General features: G+C 53.6%; 1 protein-coding gene across 2 annotated transcripts in view; it reads left to right on the top strand.

The window, feature by feature from the left end:
• The first annotated feature begins 2285 nt into the window (after window positions 1-2285).
• The window catches only part of FAM20A (FAM20A golgi associated secretory pathway pseudokinase), a 32603-nt gene continuing 19682 nt past the window's right edge, over window positions 2286-15206 (top strand). For both annotated transcript variants that reach the window (XM_070393951.1, XM_070393952.1), the window contains exon 1: window positions 2286-2722. In XM_070393951.1, the coding sequence (XP_070250052.1) occupies window positions 2313-2722 (410 nt within the window). In that variant the 5' untranslated portion in view covers window positions 2286-2312. The remainder of the gene's footprint in view (window positions 2723-15206) is intronic.

Below are 15206 nucleotides of genomic sequence, written 5' to 3'. Positions count from 1 at the left end.
GGAGCAGGAGCAGAAGGGAGAGGCTGGATTCTGGGAGGGGAAAGGAGAGGTAGACAAACCTGAGGAGCGGGGCATCTGACTGGCCAATCCTGCCTGCAGCATTGCCACTCTCCCGCTCCAACCCCATTCACACTTGGTATCTGACTTCCACACAGTTTTGCCCTTGACCTTTATAGGGCAGGGAAAATGTGCTTAGTTAATCTCCCATCGAGTTAGGCATATGGCTCCCTGAATTGAGGCCAGACAAAAGAGTCCACGCAGGGAGCATGACCCCAGGGGTGGGGGAGAATGGAAGGCACAAGACTTGTGATGCCTTCATGCCCGTGTCCTTTGCGGGGCCGGGAAAATGCAAACCAGCTCGCTAGGTACCACGGTTCAGTGTCTGACTCCTTCATCCACTGGCCATGACGTCAGAAGCTGAAACGTTTCTCTGAAACTGGAGACCAGTTAAGGTTTAATTCCAGATAAAAAGAAGGAGGTGGGTCAAGAAACCCTAAAAAAGGCCCCTCCCCATACCCAGCCGGCAATCCTTTTCTGGTATCTTCCTTTCCCATACTTGGCTATTTTTGTCTCACTCATGAACAGTCTCGAACCTACCCCAGGGTGCTCCTGAAACCAAGAAGTAAGTATATTTCTAGCAAACACACTTCACACTGTTCTGGGGCTGGCTGTCCTAAGCAGGTGCTATACTTTAATGCACTTAAAGCCACACAATGACGCCATGGAGAAGGCCCAATGGCTGTCTTCATTTACAGATGAGGGGCTGGCAAAGGCTGCAAGGATCACCCACGAAACCACACACAGGTGGGAAGAACTCCGATCCGAACCCACCGAAGTGTGTCTGAGGGTCTTGACTCCAGCAATGGAAGGGGGTAAAGAGGGGGATCAGCATGCATGGGAAGCTTTGCTGCCTGGACAAGCAGCTCGAGACAGAGATGTATTTTCCTGAACATTGAAGAGGGTGGGGCCGCCTCTTCAGCGAAACAGCCTTCCTTCTCCATCAGGTCATTATGCGGAGGAGCCAGGAGTGCAGGCCCGGGTTCCCGCTCCGCCTCCCTCTTTCTCAGAAGGAACATGGGGTGGGGAGTATCAGTTCCCTCGCAGGGTCTCGGGAGAGAGCCGACCTTGTGTCCTCCAGGGATTCACTTGGGTGGACTACTTTCACACCCGGCTCAGGGCAAAAGTTCAGAGTGGGGGCCGCTCCCTCCTGGAGCGCCAGAAAAATTCTTCTTTGTAAAGCTCAGGCCCCGTTGGAATCAAACTCCACCCAAACAGGAAATCACCAAGGTTCTAGGTTCAACTTGGTGCCTTCTTTTTAAAAGCCCAACTTTCTCGTTCACGAAGCGGGGGTTTTCTGAGCGCCTATTTGGTGCCGCGCACGCGACGCATAGTTGTCCTGGATGGAGCGTGCGCACTGTGGGAAGAAACAGAGAGAGAAACGACGACACACACACATCTGGCCACTCTTACAGGAGAAAGGCTTCCAGGGAGCTGTCGTTTTTCTTTAAAAAATAAAAAAAGAAAGAAAAGAAAAGGTTTTACACACGCACCGCTTGAGTCCCCCAAAGGCCTGGGCAGACCCTGGGCTGGGAGAGTGGAAGGCCTGGGGCGAGGGGGGTTGGGCGCGAGGAGAGGGTGGGGTGACCAGGTGGAAGGGCAGAGCCGGCGGAGGGATCGGAGTCGCTGCGAGCTGCGCCAGGGGCAGGTGCCAGCGCAGAGGGGGCGGAGGGGCCGGCGCCCGGCCAGGCGGGGGAGGCCGGCGCTCCCTCCGCCTCTAGGAGTCGGGCGCGCAGACCAGCTCGCCCGTTGGAGCCGGGCGCACGGGCGTCCCCGCCGCCCGCAGAAGGAGCCGCGGGAGCAGTCGCAGCCGCCGCCGGCGACAGCATCCTCCGGAGAGACGCCCCAGGCTCCGCGGTCGCCTGGCTCCTCCTAGAGGCGAGCGCGCCGCCCGCGCCCCGCGCCGCTGCCCGCCGGGCCCCGCCGTCCGCCCGTCCGCGGGGACAGCCACGCCGGCGCCCGCGGCCCTTCACCTGCCGCGCGCTCCTGGGCGGGCGGGTGCGGGGAGAGAAGGGGCGAGACACAGTGGCCCGGGGGGCGCCATCCCCCGGTCTCCACTCCGCGCAGAGAAGGAACGCCCGCCGACACCGCGAGACCCCGCAGTCCCCGCGCGCAGCTCCCAAGTTCAAGGGCGACGCCCCTCACCAGCGGAGTCATCCCGCGCGGCGAGCTCGCCGGCCCTATCGCCCCCGACCGGCCCTCTGCGCCCAGCGCCCCTCCGGGTCCCCGGAGCCGCCCGCGCGCCCGGCGGGGCCATGCCCGGGCTGCGCCGGGACCGCCTGCTGACCCTGCTGCTGCTGGGCGCGCTGCTCTCCGCCGACCTCTACTTTCACCTGTGGCCCCAGGTGCAGCGCCAGCTGCGGCCCCGCGAGCGCCCGCGGAGCTGCCCGTGCGCGCGCCGCGCCTCCGCCCCGGCCCCGGGCGCCGCCGCCGCCGCCGCCGCCTCGGACCCCCGCACGGCCGCGCACAACTTCTCCCGAGCCCGGCCGGGGCCAGAGCGGGACCGCGGGGGCCGCAGTGGCCCCGGCTCCAAGCTGCAGGCCCTCTTCGCCCACCCGCTATACAACGTCCCGGAGGAGCCGCCGGTCCTCGGGCCGGAAGACTTGGTCCTGGCCGGCCAGGAGGCGCTGCGGTATTACCGGAGGAAGGTGGCCCGCTGGAACAGGTGAGGGCCCCCCTCCCCTCCGGCCCGGCCTCCCCGCGCCCCCGGCCCCGCCCGGGCGGCCTCGCCCAGCCCACGCGCCCTGGCCCCGGGCCCCGAGTGTGTTCCCCACCCAGACCCCACCAGCTGTTGCAGTCCTCAGAGTTCAGCCTCAAGTTGATCCCAGGGCAAGAAAAAGTTTCTAGGCAGCAGCACAGCCAAGAAATGCCCCCAGCCCCTCCCCCGTGAGCTCCTCTGGCTCACTCCTGAGCCCAACTTCGGTCCCCGGGGCCATTTCCGCCCTCCGGCTTCTTGTGGAAAGTCGCCGTTGGACTCCGGTTTTCCAGAATGAGGTTTCCCAGCAGAGCGCTCCCGGGGCTGGTTGGAATTCAGCGCTCTGCGCTCGGGCGGACCTGGCCTCCTCCCAGACAGCCAGGCTCTCCCTGAAAACCAGCTCTTCCCCTCCCCGCGCCGCCGCCCCGCCAGAGGTCAGCGGGGCAGCGGGTAAACCCGCAGCTCCCCGAGATGGTCGCCGCTCCGTTTTATTTAAAAGCTGCTTTGCCCCTTTCTGGTGAGTGTCACACGCCGAAGGCAGCGTTCGTGTCCTGGGGATTTGGGTTGACTTGGATCTGAGGCTTGAAGCTTTCACAGAGGAAATAAAAATCGACCTGGGAGTGTTTTTTAAATCCGAAGCAAAAGATAAAGGAATAAGATCCCAAACATATTTAGGGTAAAACTAGGAAGGATGTTTTTGTAAAAGCGCGGGGAGGGGCGGTTTTGGAGAAGATGAAGTGGTCAGTGCTGAGATCCCGGCTCATGGTGGAACCCGTCCGTTTTGAAGTACAGACTTGTCTGAATATCACTCACATCCACGGTTCACTTTCCAACCACACCCATCAATTTTCTTAATGCAAGAGATTGCAGGATGAGATGTCGAGGGGTAAGCAGTCCCTCCGGAGCGTGGGGTGGGGTGGGGTGGGGGAGCGTGGGGAGACCATAAATCGCAGTGCCAGGCCCCTTTACTGTTTGCTCATTATTCTGGAGTGCTGAGACTGCCGGGGGAGGGAACCCTCCAGAAATTAAAAGGAGAGTTATTGGCCGAAATCACCGTGGCGAATTTCAATTACAACTCTGTGGCTGCTGATTTTCTATTAGAAAGAAAGTGGTTCTCAATTCCATCGCTAATTGTGTGCAAAAAAAAAAAAAAAGAAGCAATTTGTGATTGCTTCTCAGACAGTCACTTTGGACATTACTTTTATTGCGCCAATAACATGGGCGTCTGGCTCAGTGAACTAGGAAATGTGGCCCTTAGGAAATTATCCACATGTCTGCTGCCCAGTTAAGAATGAGGAACTGCGGGCAGCCACTTGCTTTTGTAAATGTAGATCAGCATTCACTTAGTCACAGCGCTGTGGCCTGAAACGTCCCCATGTTACTTTGGTCCTGAATATTTTGGCAGAAGAGCGAAAGTCTTTCTCACCGATCTGTCCGACAGTCGATACTGAGCTTGGTTTCTACGCCGCCGACGTCACAGAAGTGCATTTCCTGATCAGAAATGATCTTGGTCATTTAACTGAATATAAATGGTGCGGGGGGGAGGGCTGGTGGCCTTGCTGTATTAACAGAAATGGAGCCGTTTTGTGTGGTTGGTTGAACGTGACAGTTGTGATATTTAGTCATCACTTCCTTCGACTGCTGGAGGTCACAAGTGAGATTTGTGGGCCATAGTAGGCTGGTCAGCTGTGAGGGTTGGGGGTTGGGGGAAGCGTCCAGGGAAGCTGGAACCTCCAAGGCAGAGAACACACTACCTGCTCCCAAACCCATTGTCAACACCAGTGGGGGGATGTTAGTAAGCACATGCCTTATGTATATCAGGGTTGCAGGTAGAATGTGGAAGACTCGGTGTTCATTAGAATCACGCTCAGAGCTCAATTGTGAGAGAGTCACTCATTACCTTAAGGGAGAGAGTGCTCTGACCACTAGGAGGGCAGGGGAAGGCTCCAGATCACAGTGCAAATAACTAGAATGGACAGCAAAGGAAGAAACAGTGAATGGCCTTGCTCATTGTTTAAAACCCTCCTTATTTGGAGCCACAACTCAGCCACTGTTTGAACACCAGGGATGACAGACTTGGGTGAAGGCTACCCTGCCAATAATTACCTGCATGAACTGCTACCCAAAAGGGTTGCATCAGCAAACCGCCTGCCAACCCAGGAGAGGCGCACGTAGTGAAAGAAGCCAAGTCATCGTTCTTCTCCGCTTGCGGGAGAGGCCATTAGTCTGAGTGAGTGATTTTTTCTTTAAACCATCACGCTAATAAGCGGTGGTATGAAGCCGGAAGTTATCTTTCTATAACTTGAGCTCATTACCAACGGGAGATAGGACTGGCCCTTCTTTTTCCCCAGGACATTCCTTTTGGATTTCACAGCGTGGAAGACGGAGCTTAGACATTGATTTGGATGTCGTAGGCTCTCAATCAATATTTGCTCATTTGCGTGTCAGTGATGAGTGGCGTTGAAGTGTAAAGGACATGCTGTGTGGGGTGGGCTATGCCCGTGCTGTCCGACAGGCTTTCTGCAAACCTCCGGGACCCGCTGTTCTTCCCTCCCTTCCTCTCTTTCCTCCTCAAAATGTAACTAGACGCGGCACCATCCAGGTTAAAATGTAATCAGGGGGAGTGTTTCTGCCACTGATCACGGAGAGCGAGCGAGCCAGCGCCAGCTCCATCAGGCATGATGACACCTGTCTGGAATAGTGAAGAGGAGAGAGCAGCACAGGGAGCAAGGGAAAGGCAGTCCTCACAGTTTGGGGCCACGGACCCACCAGCCAGACGAAGCCTTTCGCTTTCTAAGTGGTGATGGGAGGCAGGGCCTACCTGGAGCGCAGGTAACTGCTGTTCAGGTTGTTACTATCCGGGCCTCCTAGAGGCTGCGCTTCCGATCTCTCCCCTGCCCACAAGCTGCCCGACCGGAAGACATCTGTCCTCTGACATGTCAGAACACGGGCCGCGTGGCCTGGCCTCTCGCCCACATGTCTTTGGTTGGCTCCTCTGGATTCCTCTGGTCTTGACAGGCAGGGTCAAACCGGGTCATGCCTCACTGGTGTGAAAACTCCAGCAGCTGCGACACAAACATGAGTTTTCCTCTCTCTGCTTTTCTTTCTTGACATCTTCCTCGGGCATCAGGAAAGTTACAGGCTCCTGCAACGACAGATCCCGCATCTCTCAGGAGGGTGTGCAGACGCCTGTGTTCTTCCCACCGTCGGAAGCTCCTGGCGTTCCCTTTCCTCCTGTCTCCTTGCTGTCACTGAGAGAGCAACCCTGAGTCTCTCTTTGAAAATCACAGCAGGGAGACTGGGCAGCTTTTCAAAAATGACAGTTGTTCAAGGGGAGTACGTTGACCCAAGTTTTCCGGGGGGGGGGGGAGGTGGGGGGTGGGGGGGGGGGCGAGCTTTGAGAAGATCCAGAAGCTGAGGCGGATCTAGGAGGGAGGCGGGGAGAAAGAGCCAAGAGAGAGGGCAGAGCACCAGCTGGAAAGGAGAATTGTCGAATCCAGGCAGTTTTGAAAGGAAAGCTGCTTCCCACCATGGCATCTGAGGAATGAAAAACGCAAGCTTTTGATTCTCGCCGCCACTTTTTTTTTTTAAATCTCTTTCCTGCTTACCTCACGCTGGCCCCAGACCACAGGGAACATAGATTTACTGGGAGCAGGCAGCTCCACCCACAGAGCGGGTAAAAGTCCGGGTTCTTTCTCATGGGTGGTGGCCAGTGGCCTTCCCCCGGGGTCAGCAGGGCCTGGGACCATCGTCTGATTCTCCGCCTGGGATGCCAGGCCAAGAAAGGAAATGGCCTCTTCAACTTGAGATGGGCCTCGGCCACGTCCTGTGTGCGGTTAGCAGAGCGAGTGGGGATCCGACTTCTGTTTCCCACTTCCCTCAATTAGGCCTTCGCTCGGCTGGTTTGGGGAAAGCTATGATGTGAGTGGTTTCTGGATCCCTGGACCTACAGCCGGAGAAAATGTCTTCACTCTTCCGAAAGTCAAAACCTCTGAGCAGATGGTTTCCGAGAGAGCCAGTCCAGACGCCCCTTCCCTGTCCCGCAGCCCGGCTCACAGCCATGATTAGCGCAGCAAAGTCAGGGAGGGTCTCAGCGCTGTCCATCCAAGGAGGAGAGGCACTTCCTGTTTCCAAATGTATCGACACGAAGCCCCTCAGCGGAGAACTGGAGGGTGTTATTCAGCTGTCCCATTGCTCCCAACCCCTTACACTCTCCTCTCACCCCAACCAAGTTCTCCCCAATCCTGGGAACTCAGCTGGCTGTTTCTGTGCTTGCAAATCTCTACTCGAAACATGCTGGGTATGTGCTGAGTACTTTACCTACACTGGCTAACTTAGGCCTCACAACTTCCCTAGAAGTAGGTGGGTGTGGCAGACAGAATTCCAAGGTGGTCCCCTGGATTCTCGGCCCTGAGGCCCTGACGTACACACACCTTCTGAGTTTTCAACCAAATGCCCATCCAGGTGCTCCCATAAGGGCAGCTGATCTTGGGATAGGGAGATTGACCTCGTCGCATGAGCCCTTTAAAAGCAGAGAGTTTTCTCCAGCTGGTTGAAGTTGAGGAAGTCAAAAATTCAAAGCAGGGTAAGGATTTGCTGACTTGGAGTTGGAGGGCGCCATGGCAAGGGAGGTAAGGGATCTTTAGGAGCTAAGATTGGCCCCCAGCTGACAGCCAGCAAGGATGCAGGGACTTCAGTCCTACAACCACAAGGAACTGAATTCGGCCAACAACAGGAATGAGCTTGGGAACAGATCCCTCCCTTCCCCCAGCCTCCTGAGGAGAACTCGGCCTAGCTGACAGCTTTGCTTCAGCCGTCAGCCCTGCAGAGCCACACGAGTGGACTTCTGACCTCCAACGCTGCAAGCTCCTATGTGGGTGCTGTTTTGAGCCACTAGGTTTGTGGTAATTTGTTTCACAGCAATCGAAAACAAACAGTACTGCTGTATACTTCCTTTTATAGAGGAAACCAGGGACCAGGAGGTTATATAACTTGCCTTCTAAAGTCAGGCAGTAAGCAAACCACAGGCAGGCTTTGGACCCGAGGGTCTGGCCCCAGAATCCATCTTCCAACCAGCGGCTCCACCGCCAGGCATCCTTTGATGCCCATAGGTCCTCACTTTTCCTCTTGGGGAAAGGCTGTTCTGACTACCTCCACCCAGCCTCGCCCCTCCCCGGCAGGATGCATCCTCTCCATATAATACCATATTGCTTTTTATGACCGTGCACTGTCTGGCTTCATGGCGGCCGTCTGGAGCCTCAGGTGACAATAAATAGCCACTTGCTCCCGGCAGGAAAAGCTCCCAGCTTGCCTGTGGTCACACTGACACATCTGTTTCTTGGTTTCCCACAGGGGAGAGCCAGGGTAAATATCTGTGGAACAGATAATTGGGAACAGACGACATCAGGATTTTGGGGGGCTGTTGGCCAATGGCGTGTTATCTCCCATGACAAAAGCCATCCCAACCATAAGATCACCCCAACTGTCACTTGTCTACTCCTCCCTAAAAACGTCTAAGGCAAAGCCACCTTCCTGAGACAGTCTAAAGTCTGGATCTCGGGTTCTCTCCAGATTTGGCTGTAGTACAAATAAAATCAATTGCAGTTGTCTAAATAAAATCAATTTAAAAAAATTGCCCCAAACTGGGAAAGAGACAGTTAAAAAGAGTCTTTCTGCCCTGGCCGGGTTGTTCAGTGTTTAGGGTGTTGGCTCTCAGACGGAAGGGTCTCAGGTTCGATTCCAGTCAAGGGCACGTACCTCAGTTACAGGCTCGATCACCGGCTCCCGTCGGGGCACATGCAGGAGGCAACCAGTGGACGTGTCTCTCTCACATCAATGTTTCTATCTCTCCCCCTCCCTTCTACTCTCTCTAAAAATCAATGGGAAAAATATCTTCGGGTGAGGAGTAACCAAAAAAAACAAAAAATCATAAACACCCCAGAGGAAAGTTGAGAAGGTGTCATTTGCCAGCAAGAGGGAATTTCCTGAGCTTCCGGCGTTTTCGGAGAAATCAGCCAAGGCCAAGACGTCTTGTGTTAAAGAAAAGTGGGAAACACAGAGACCCCGACTGAGCCAGAGAGATCCATGCCTTGCCCGTGGGCAGGTGCTGACCTGTGATGATCCATTAAGCTGGAGGCTGGGAGCCTGCGGATCCTGCTGAAGCAGGCTTGCAGCTGGCGGCACGCCACCGGGAGAGCGTTTTAAAGAGCCGCAGTGGTAGCGAAGCAGAAGTCACCAGGCAGAAGAGCATCTGTGTGCCTGTCATTACAGGCAGGCACACACTTAGAAGCCTAATGAAAACCATAGTACGGAAAGGAAAAAAAAAAAAGGCTTCGTTCTTTCTGCGGCCCGTCGCTTGGCAGGGTGTCCTGCGTGGAAATGTGAAGTCAGGACAGAACGGAGTGGGAGCGCCTTGCCGATGCTGGCACCCAGGACTTCCAATCCCTCGAGCTGACCTCGGAGGCCAAGCGCTGGAGGCAGCCAACATCATTTGGCTCGAGCAAGAGGCAGAGTTAAGCAGCAGCAAAGGGCCTCTTTTATTGGATTCGCTAGCAATAAACCACATAAATTTGGGAAGCCACAGGAAATAGAAAATAGTAGAGGACTACGGTTCCTAAGAAACCAAGAACCTGTAATAAAATTCAGCAGAATATGGAGAGTGGAAGGGAAACCTCAGGAGTGTGGGCCCAGGGGCACACGGACTGAGAAGCTGGGCCGTAAAATACGAGGCGGCCCTGGGGAGGGACGGGACTGGAGAAAACTTGGGCAAGGTTGATGGGTTAGAAAAGAGCTCTGCGGGCCTAAAACCAGAGCTGCTCATCCTGGGAAGCCAAGCGCAACTCTCCCAGAGGAAGCGAGCCTTCAGCTGCCCAAGCCTGGGCCAAGCCCCGTAGGGCGTGAGTCAATGCTGTTGATGACGGTAACCAAAGCGGAGTCCACGGGGAGGGACAGGCCGTGTCTCCTGGCCAATTCGAGTGCGCCACGGGGTCTCGGTGTCATGCAAGTGGGATTTTTGTATCCCTGATTCATTTTCTTCCGTGGCTGAATGGTTACAAATCCTGTAGGGAAGGTGTGTTTGTCTCACACCCAGCTCAGCTCATGCCTTTTCACTCTAAGGGAAGAATTATGCACAACCAGCAGCTGCTGATTCATACATTCGGTGCTCCTCTGAGCATTCAGGGCTCCTCTGAGCATTCAGGGATGCGAGAGAAAGTCAGATTGACCAAGCACAACTTCATAAGCAAATCAAGCCCCATTGTTTCACTGTAGGGTTTCTTTTTGTTTTGTTTTAATATGTTTTTTTGTTGATTTCAGAGAAAGAGAAGAAGGGAGAGGGAGGGAGAGAGATAGAAACATCGATGAGAAGGAAACAGCAACATCGATTGGCTGCCTCCTGCCGGGGACCCAGTCAGCAACTCTGGGCATATGCCCTGACCAGGAATCAAACCAGCAACCTCCTGGTGCATGGGTCCATGCTCAACCATGGAGCCACACTGGCCAGGCTATAGGGTTGTTTTTTTAATAGGGTCATTGGAGGCCCCTTAGTCCAAGTGATGGGGCCTATATTTCCCTTTAATTTTATGCAAAATTTGCATTCTGTGCATATGTTTATGTTCCTAGACATAGTTCATTATTTTTGCAAAGTGTTGCCTTGCATTGATTATAGGATACTTTGGTTTCAAGTGATAGAAACCCAACTCAAACTAACACAAGCAGGAAAAGGGAATGTGGAGACTCAAGAAACCAAAACTCAGCAAGGGCAGCTGTTGCCACTCTCCTTCTCCTTAGCCCATCTGCCTGTCTTAATCCCCTCCTGCAGTTTCAAATCCCAACAGCCCTGGGGCCACAGCAACTGAGTCAAAGGGCTTCTCCATTTCCAAAATGAAAGACCCTTTACAAAGACGTCGATTGGCCAGGACTGGGAACACGTAGAGGGCTATGATTGGTCCAGCTTTGAGGCGGATGCCAACCCCTCAACCAATCACTGACACTGGGGAGGTGGGGACATTGGAAACTCACCCTTCGGTTCTCTATTTAGTCCACCTGGCTCAGTGTGGGGAACAGCAGGTCTCCCAAAACCTGGCTGGGTTCCCAGAACTGCTGTGACCAGAGCGATGCTGGAAAGGGTCTCAACTTATGCCTCCCACAGTGTCTGAGTCCTATAGCTACTGTTCTGGAGTTTTAATAAGACTTTTTAAAAAACAACTTCATTCGTAACAAATTTCTAACGTGCAGATTTTTTTTACACCAACCATTAAAATCCTCCCAAGAAGATAAGAATCTTTATTTATTTGGGCTTTCTCTTAAGTCCACCTTACTCTCTTCTGTAGGAGCCTAAAGGAGAAAGTGACATAAACCCAGCTCATGCATGGGCTCATGTCTCTTTCTCCTGAAAAGAGACTCCACTTGGAGCCAATATACCTTATTTGAATCCCGAGGAAAGGGCTTCCCTTGTTTAGGACCGAGTGTCTTCTTTTGAAATTAAGAGGGTGAGTCTGTGGTCCCTGAGGCCTTCCGAAGCTCTGTTTTTCAAGCGTTGCCCATCTTCAATCAGAATTTCTTCTTCGAAGGGTGTCGGGGGGAGACTATGGGACATTTCCCAAGTGTGCTTTGTGGATTTACAGGGTCCTGGGAGGGGCTTCATGGGTTGTGCGAATGGCTATTTTCATCAGGAAAAAGTGTATCTTAAGGTAATTTTGAGGAGGAAGCTCGCACTGGGTTGTGTTATGCACATTGAGCCGTCCATGTGGAACTTACGTGGACAGATGGCCCCCCAGCCCCCCGCCGCGCGTCTCTGTTTAATTGAGTAGCATCTTGAGATTGCAAGGTGAGCTGTTGAAAAACTGTTCCCAGTCCCAGCTACTTATGTGTGCTTATCAGGATCTTTTAGACTCTGCTGCCAAGACAATGTGCAGAAATTAATGGAGTACAGAAATAAGACTATTCCTGTCTTCCCTGCCCCCTGGTTTTGATAATCCTATTATCCCTCTTGTTCTTACCGCTTAGCTTTTAAAAATAATTTTACGTATTTAACCACCTAAATGAGATTTATAGCAATAAATTACAGTTTTTACCTGTTTTATACATTGGGGATTCGGTGTAAGATTTTTTTGTAAAGAAGGTCTCACTTCTAGAAAAAAAAACACCCAAGCATACCGATTTGGAATATGGAAAGAGAGTAAACTTCTTTTCTTCCATTCTTTAAAATTGATGTGCCTAAAACTCAAGCCTCCTTCTCCCATTGCTCCCCCTCCCAGCTGTTATCACCAATGAGAGCATGGTATTTACTCTCTACCACCTGGCTCCCCACCCCCATGGCTTTATCAATGTTTCTGGCCCCTTGAGCACAAGAGAACATCTTTTAGGCCCAGAGTACTAAAATTTGTTACATTTTCTATTTAACAAATCACTTCAAAGCTTAGTGACTTAAAGCAAGAACCATTTACTTCGCTCCTGATTCTGCAGCTCAGCCATTTTGGCTGGGCTCAGCTGAGTGGTTCTTCTGGTCTTTGATGGACTCAGTCAGGCACCCATGATCAGCTGCTGCCTGAGCTCTGCTGATCTGGGTCCCAGTGTGTGGATTTAAGACCTTGACTGAGATGATGACCTCAGCTCCACATGGCCTCTCATCCCCCAGTTGGCTAATCAAGCGTGCTCACCTGGCCTCAGCAGGTTACCATGGGAGAGTGGAAGTGTGCATGGCCCCTGGAGGTCCTGGCCAGAACCTGCTAAATGTCACTTCTGCCACATTATTGGCCAAAATCGGTCAAAGGCCACTTGGGGAGGTTATCAGGTATCGTGGCCATCGAAGAGGAGGTGGTCTATGCAGCTTCGTACTATTCTACCAAGCAAAGGCTGAGGGAAGTCCCTTATGCTGATGAGTTGTTGGGCAACGGGCAGGCAGCTGTTAGTGGTAAGAGCTCTTCTCATGTGTCAGTGAGAAAGAAACCTAGTAGAACCCTAATGAAGCTGGTGTGGACCGAACTGTGTTCTCACAGAATTCATACGTTGACATTCTAACCCACAGGACACCTCGGATGGTGACTATATTTGGAGATAGGGCCTTTAGAGAGGTGATTAAGGTTAAACGAGGTCGTAAGGATGGGGCCCTAATCCAACATGACTGGTGTCTTTATAAGAACAGGGAGAGGCACCAGGGGTGCGTATGCTTGTGAGGACTGAGTGAGGAGGTGGCCATCTGCAAGCCAAGGAGAGGGGCTTCCAACCTGCCAACACCTTGATCTTGGACGTTCAGCCTCCAAAGCTGAGTGAAACAAGCTTCTGTTGTTGAAGGCACTCAGTCTGGGGTATTTTGTTAGGCAGCCTGAGCTGACGGCTACAGAGGCAAAACCGTTCCTGAAACTGTCTCTTCTCTCCCAGTGTGGTCCTTCCAGCTTCAAGAAGCACCATCCCCCCCCCCACCCCCCGTCAAGCCTCCTTAGCCTCCCTAAATCCCAAACAAGACAGCCTCAACCCCCTCGTAGGACCAAGTGATTAGCTCTTCATTTATTCTCTTTTTAATCTGTTTATGAGTAGATATGAAGCTCCCCTTCTTCTTTTTTTTTTTTTTTTTTTTTTTTTTTTTTATAATTTTTATTTCTTAAAGTATTACAAAGAGTATTACATATGTCTCCTTTTTCCCCCCCATGATATTCCCCCGGCCCCTACCCCCCGCCCCCCCCGCCCCGTGTCTTGTGTCCATTGGTTAATCTTATATGCATGCATATAAGTCCTTCAGTTGGTCTCTTAATCCCCCCCCCAACCCTCCCCAGGCTCCCCATTGTAGTTTAACATTCTGTTCAATGTTGCTCTGCTTCTGTATCTACACCTGTTCATCAGTCCATACTGGTCCCCTTTATTTGTCCCAACCTCACTGGAGTAGTCTCAACCTCACCAGGGCCGTCTGAGCCTCACCAGGGCCGTTTCAACCTCACCGGGGTCGTCCCTACCACGCCGGGGCCGTTTCGACCTGACTGGGGTCGTCCCTACCTCACGGGGGCCGTTTCGACCTCACCGGGGTTGTCCCTACCACACCGGGGCTGTTTCAACCTGACCGGGGTTGTCCCTACCACACCGGGGCTGTTTCAACCTGACCGGGGTTGTCCCTACCACACCGGGGCTGTTTCGACCTGACTGGGGTCGTCCCTACCTCACGGGGGCCGTTTCAACCTGACCGGGGTTGTCCCTACCACGCCGGGGCCGTTTCGACCTGACTGGGGTCGTCCCTACCTCACGGGGGCTGTTTCAACCTCACCGGGGTCGTCCCTACCTCACGGGGGCCGTTTCAACCTGACCGGGGTTGTCCCTACCACGCCGGGGCCGATTCGACCTGACTGGGGTTGTCCCTACCTCACGGGGGCCGTTTCAACCTCACCGGGGTTGTCCCTACCACACCGGGGCTGTTTCAACCTGACCGGAGTTGTCCCTACCACACCGGGGCCGTTTCGACCTGACTGGGGTCGTCCCTACCTCACGGGGGCTGTTTCAACCTCACCGGGGTCGTCCCTACCACACCGGGGCCGTTTCGACCTGACTGGGGTCGTCCCTACCTCACGGGGGCCGTTTCAACCTCACCGGGGTTGTCCCTACCACACCGGGGCCGTTTCAACCTGACCGGGGTTGTCCCTACCACGCCGAGCTCCCCTTCTTCTGAAGACAAGTTTTGAGGTCAAAAGGTGAAAAATTGGCTGTTTGTCTCTCGTTGCATTCCTCCTGTAATAGCCCAAATCCGGATCCATGTGTCACTCTCTGGACAGGTCTTACTCAACCGCTGAGCCAGAGCAGTGACTGAGGTCGGGATGGGGTTGGGACTCAGTTAGCCCAGAGTGAGCACACGTGGTCTGTTGCAACACAGTATGAAAGCAGTTCTGAGAGGAGGACATGATTGTATTTCAACCAGAAGGGAAATGAGTTTGTGTTGGGAAATCAGCCCATTTGGCAAAATCTCACTAACATCTTGGTACAGTCATTGCTTTCTCAAGAGCAGCCGGATCCGTGGGTTTCATGCTCCCACCACACCACCACCCTGGTCTTCAGGGAGGTTCCATCAACAGTCTAAGTAAATCCTGACAAATCATTGCTTTCTCGGCAGCCTCTGTGGAAAAGCAGAGAAGATCCAGGTCAGAAACTCTGGCTGTGAGTTCCTCCTCCTCACTGACTGTGTCGTCACCTCCACCCTGTGCACCCTACTCTCCGCCCTTGTGGGTCCAAGGGTTGATCTAGTCACAGGCCCTAAGGGGACCCCAGTAAGATAATACGTGGAAAGAATCCCCAACATACATTTGTGACGAGCTCTACACAAATGCAAGTTATTGAAAGCGTTAAATAAAAAGACATCCAAGCCCGGCTGGTGTGACTCAGGGGTTGAGCATCGACCCAGGAACCAAGAGGTCACCAGGTTGATTCCCAGTCAGGGCACATGCCCAGGTTGTGGGCTCGATTCCCAGTAGGAGGT

This window comes from Myotis yumanensis, unplaced genomic scaffold, assembly GCF_028538775.1.
Source record: "Myotis yumanensis isolate MYYU_CA2020_CCGP unplaced genomic scaffold, mMyoYum1.0.hap1 SCAF_16, whole genome shotgun sequence".
Lineage (NCBI taxonomy): Eukaryota > Metazoa > Chordata > Mammalia > Chiroptera > Vespertilionidae > Myotis > Myotis yumanensis.
The sequence above is the reverse complement of the archived record's forward strand: the minus strand, read 5'-3'. Positions and strand labels throughout refer to the sequence as shown.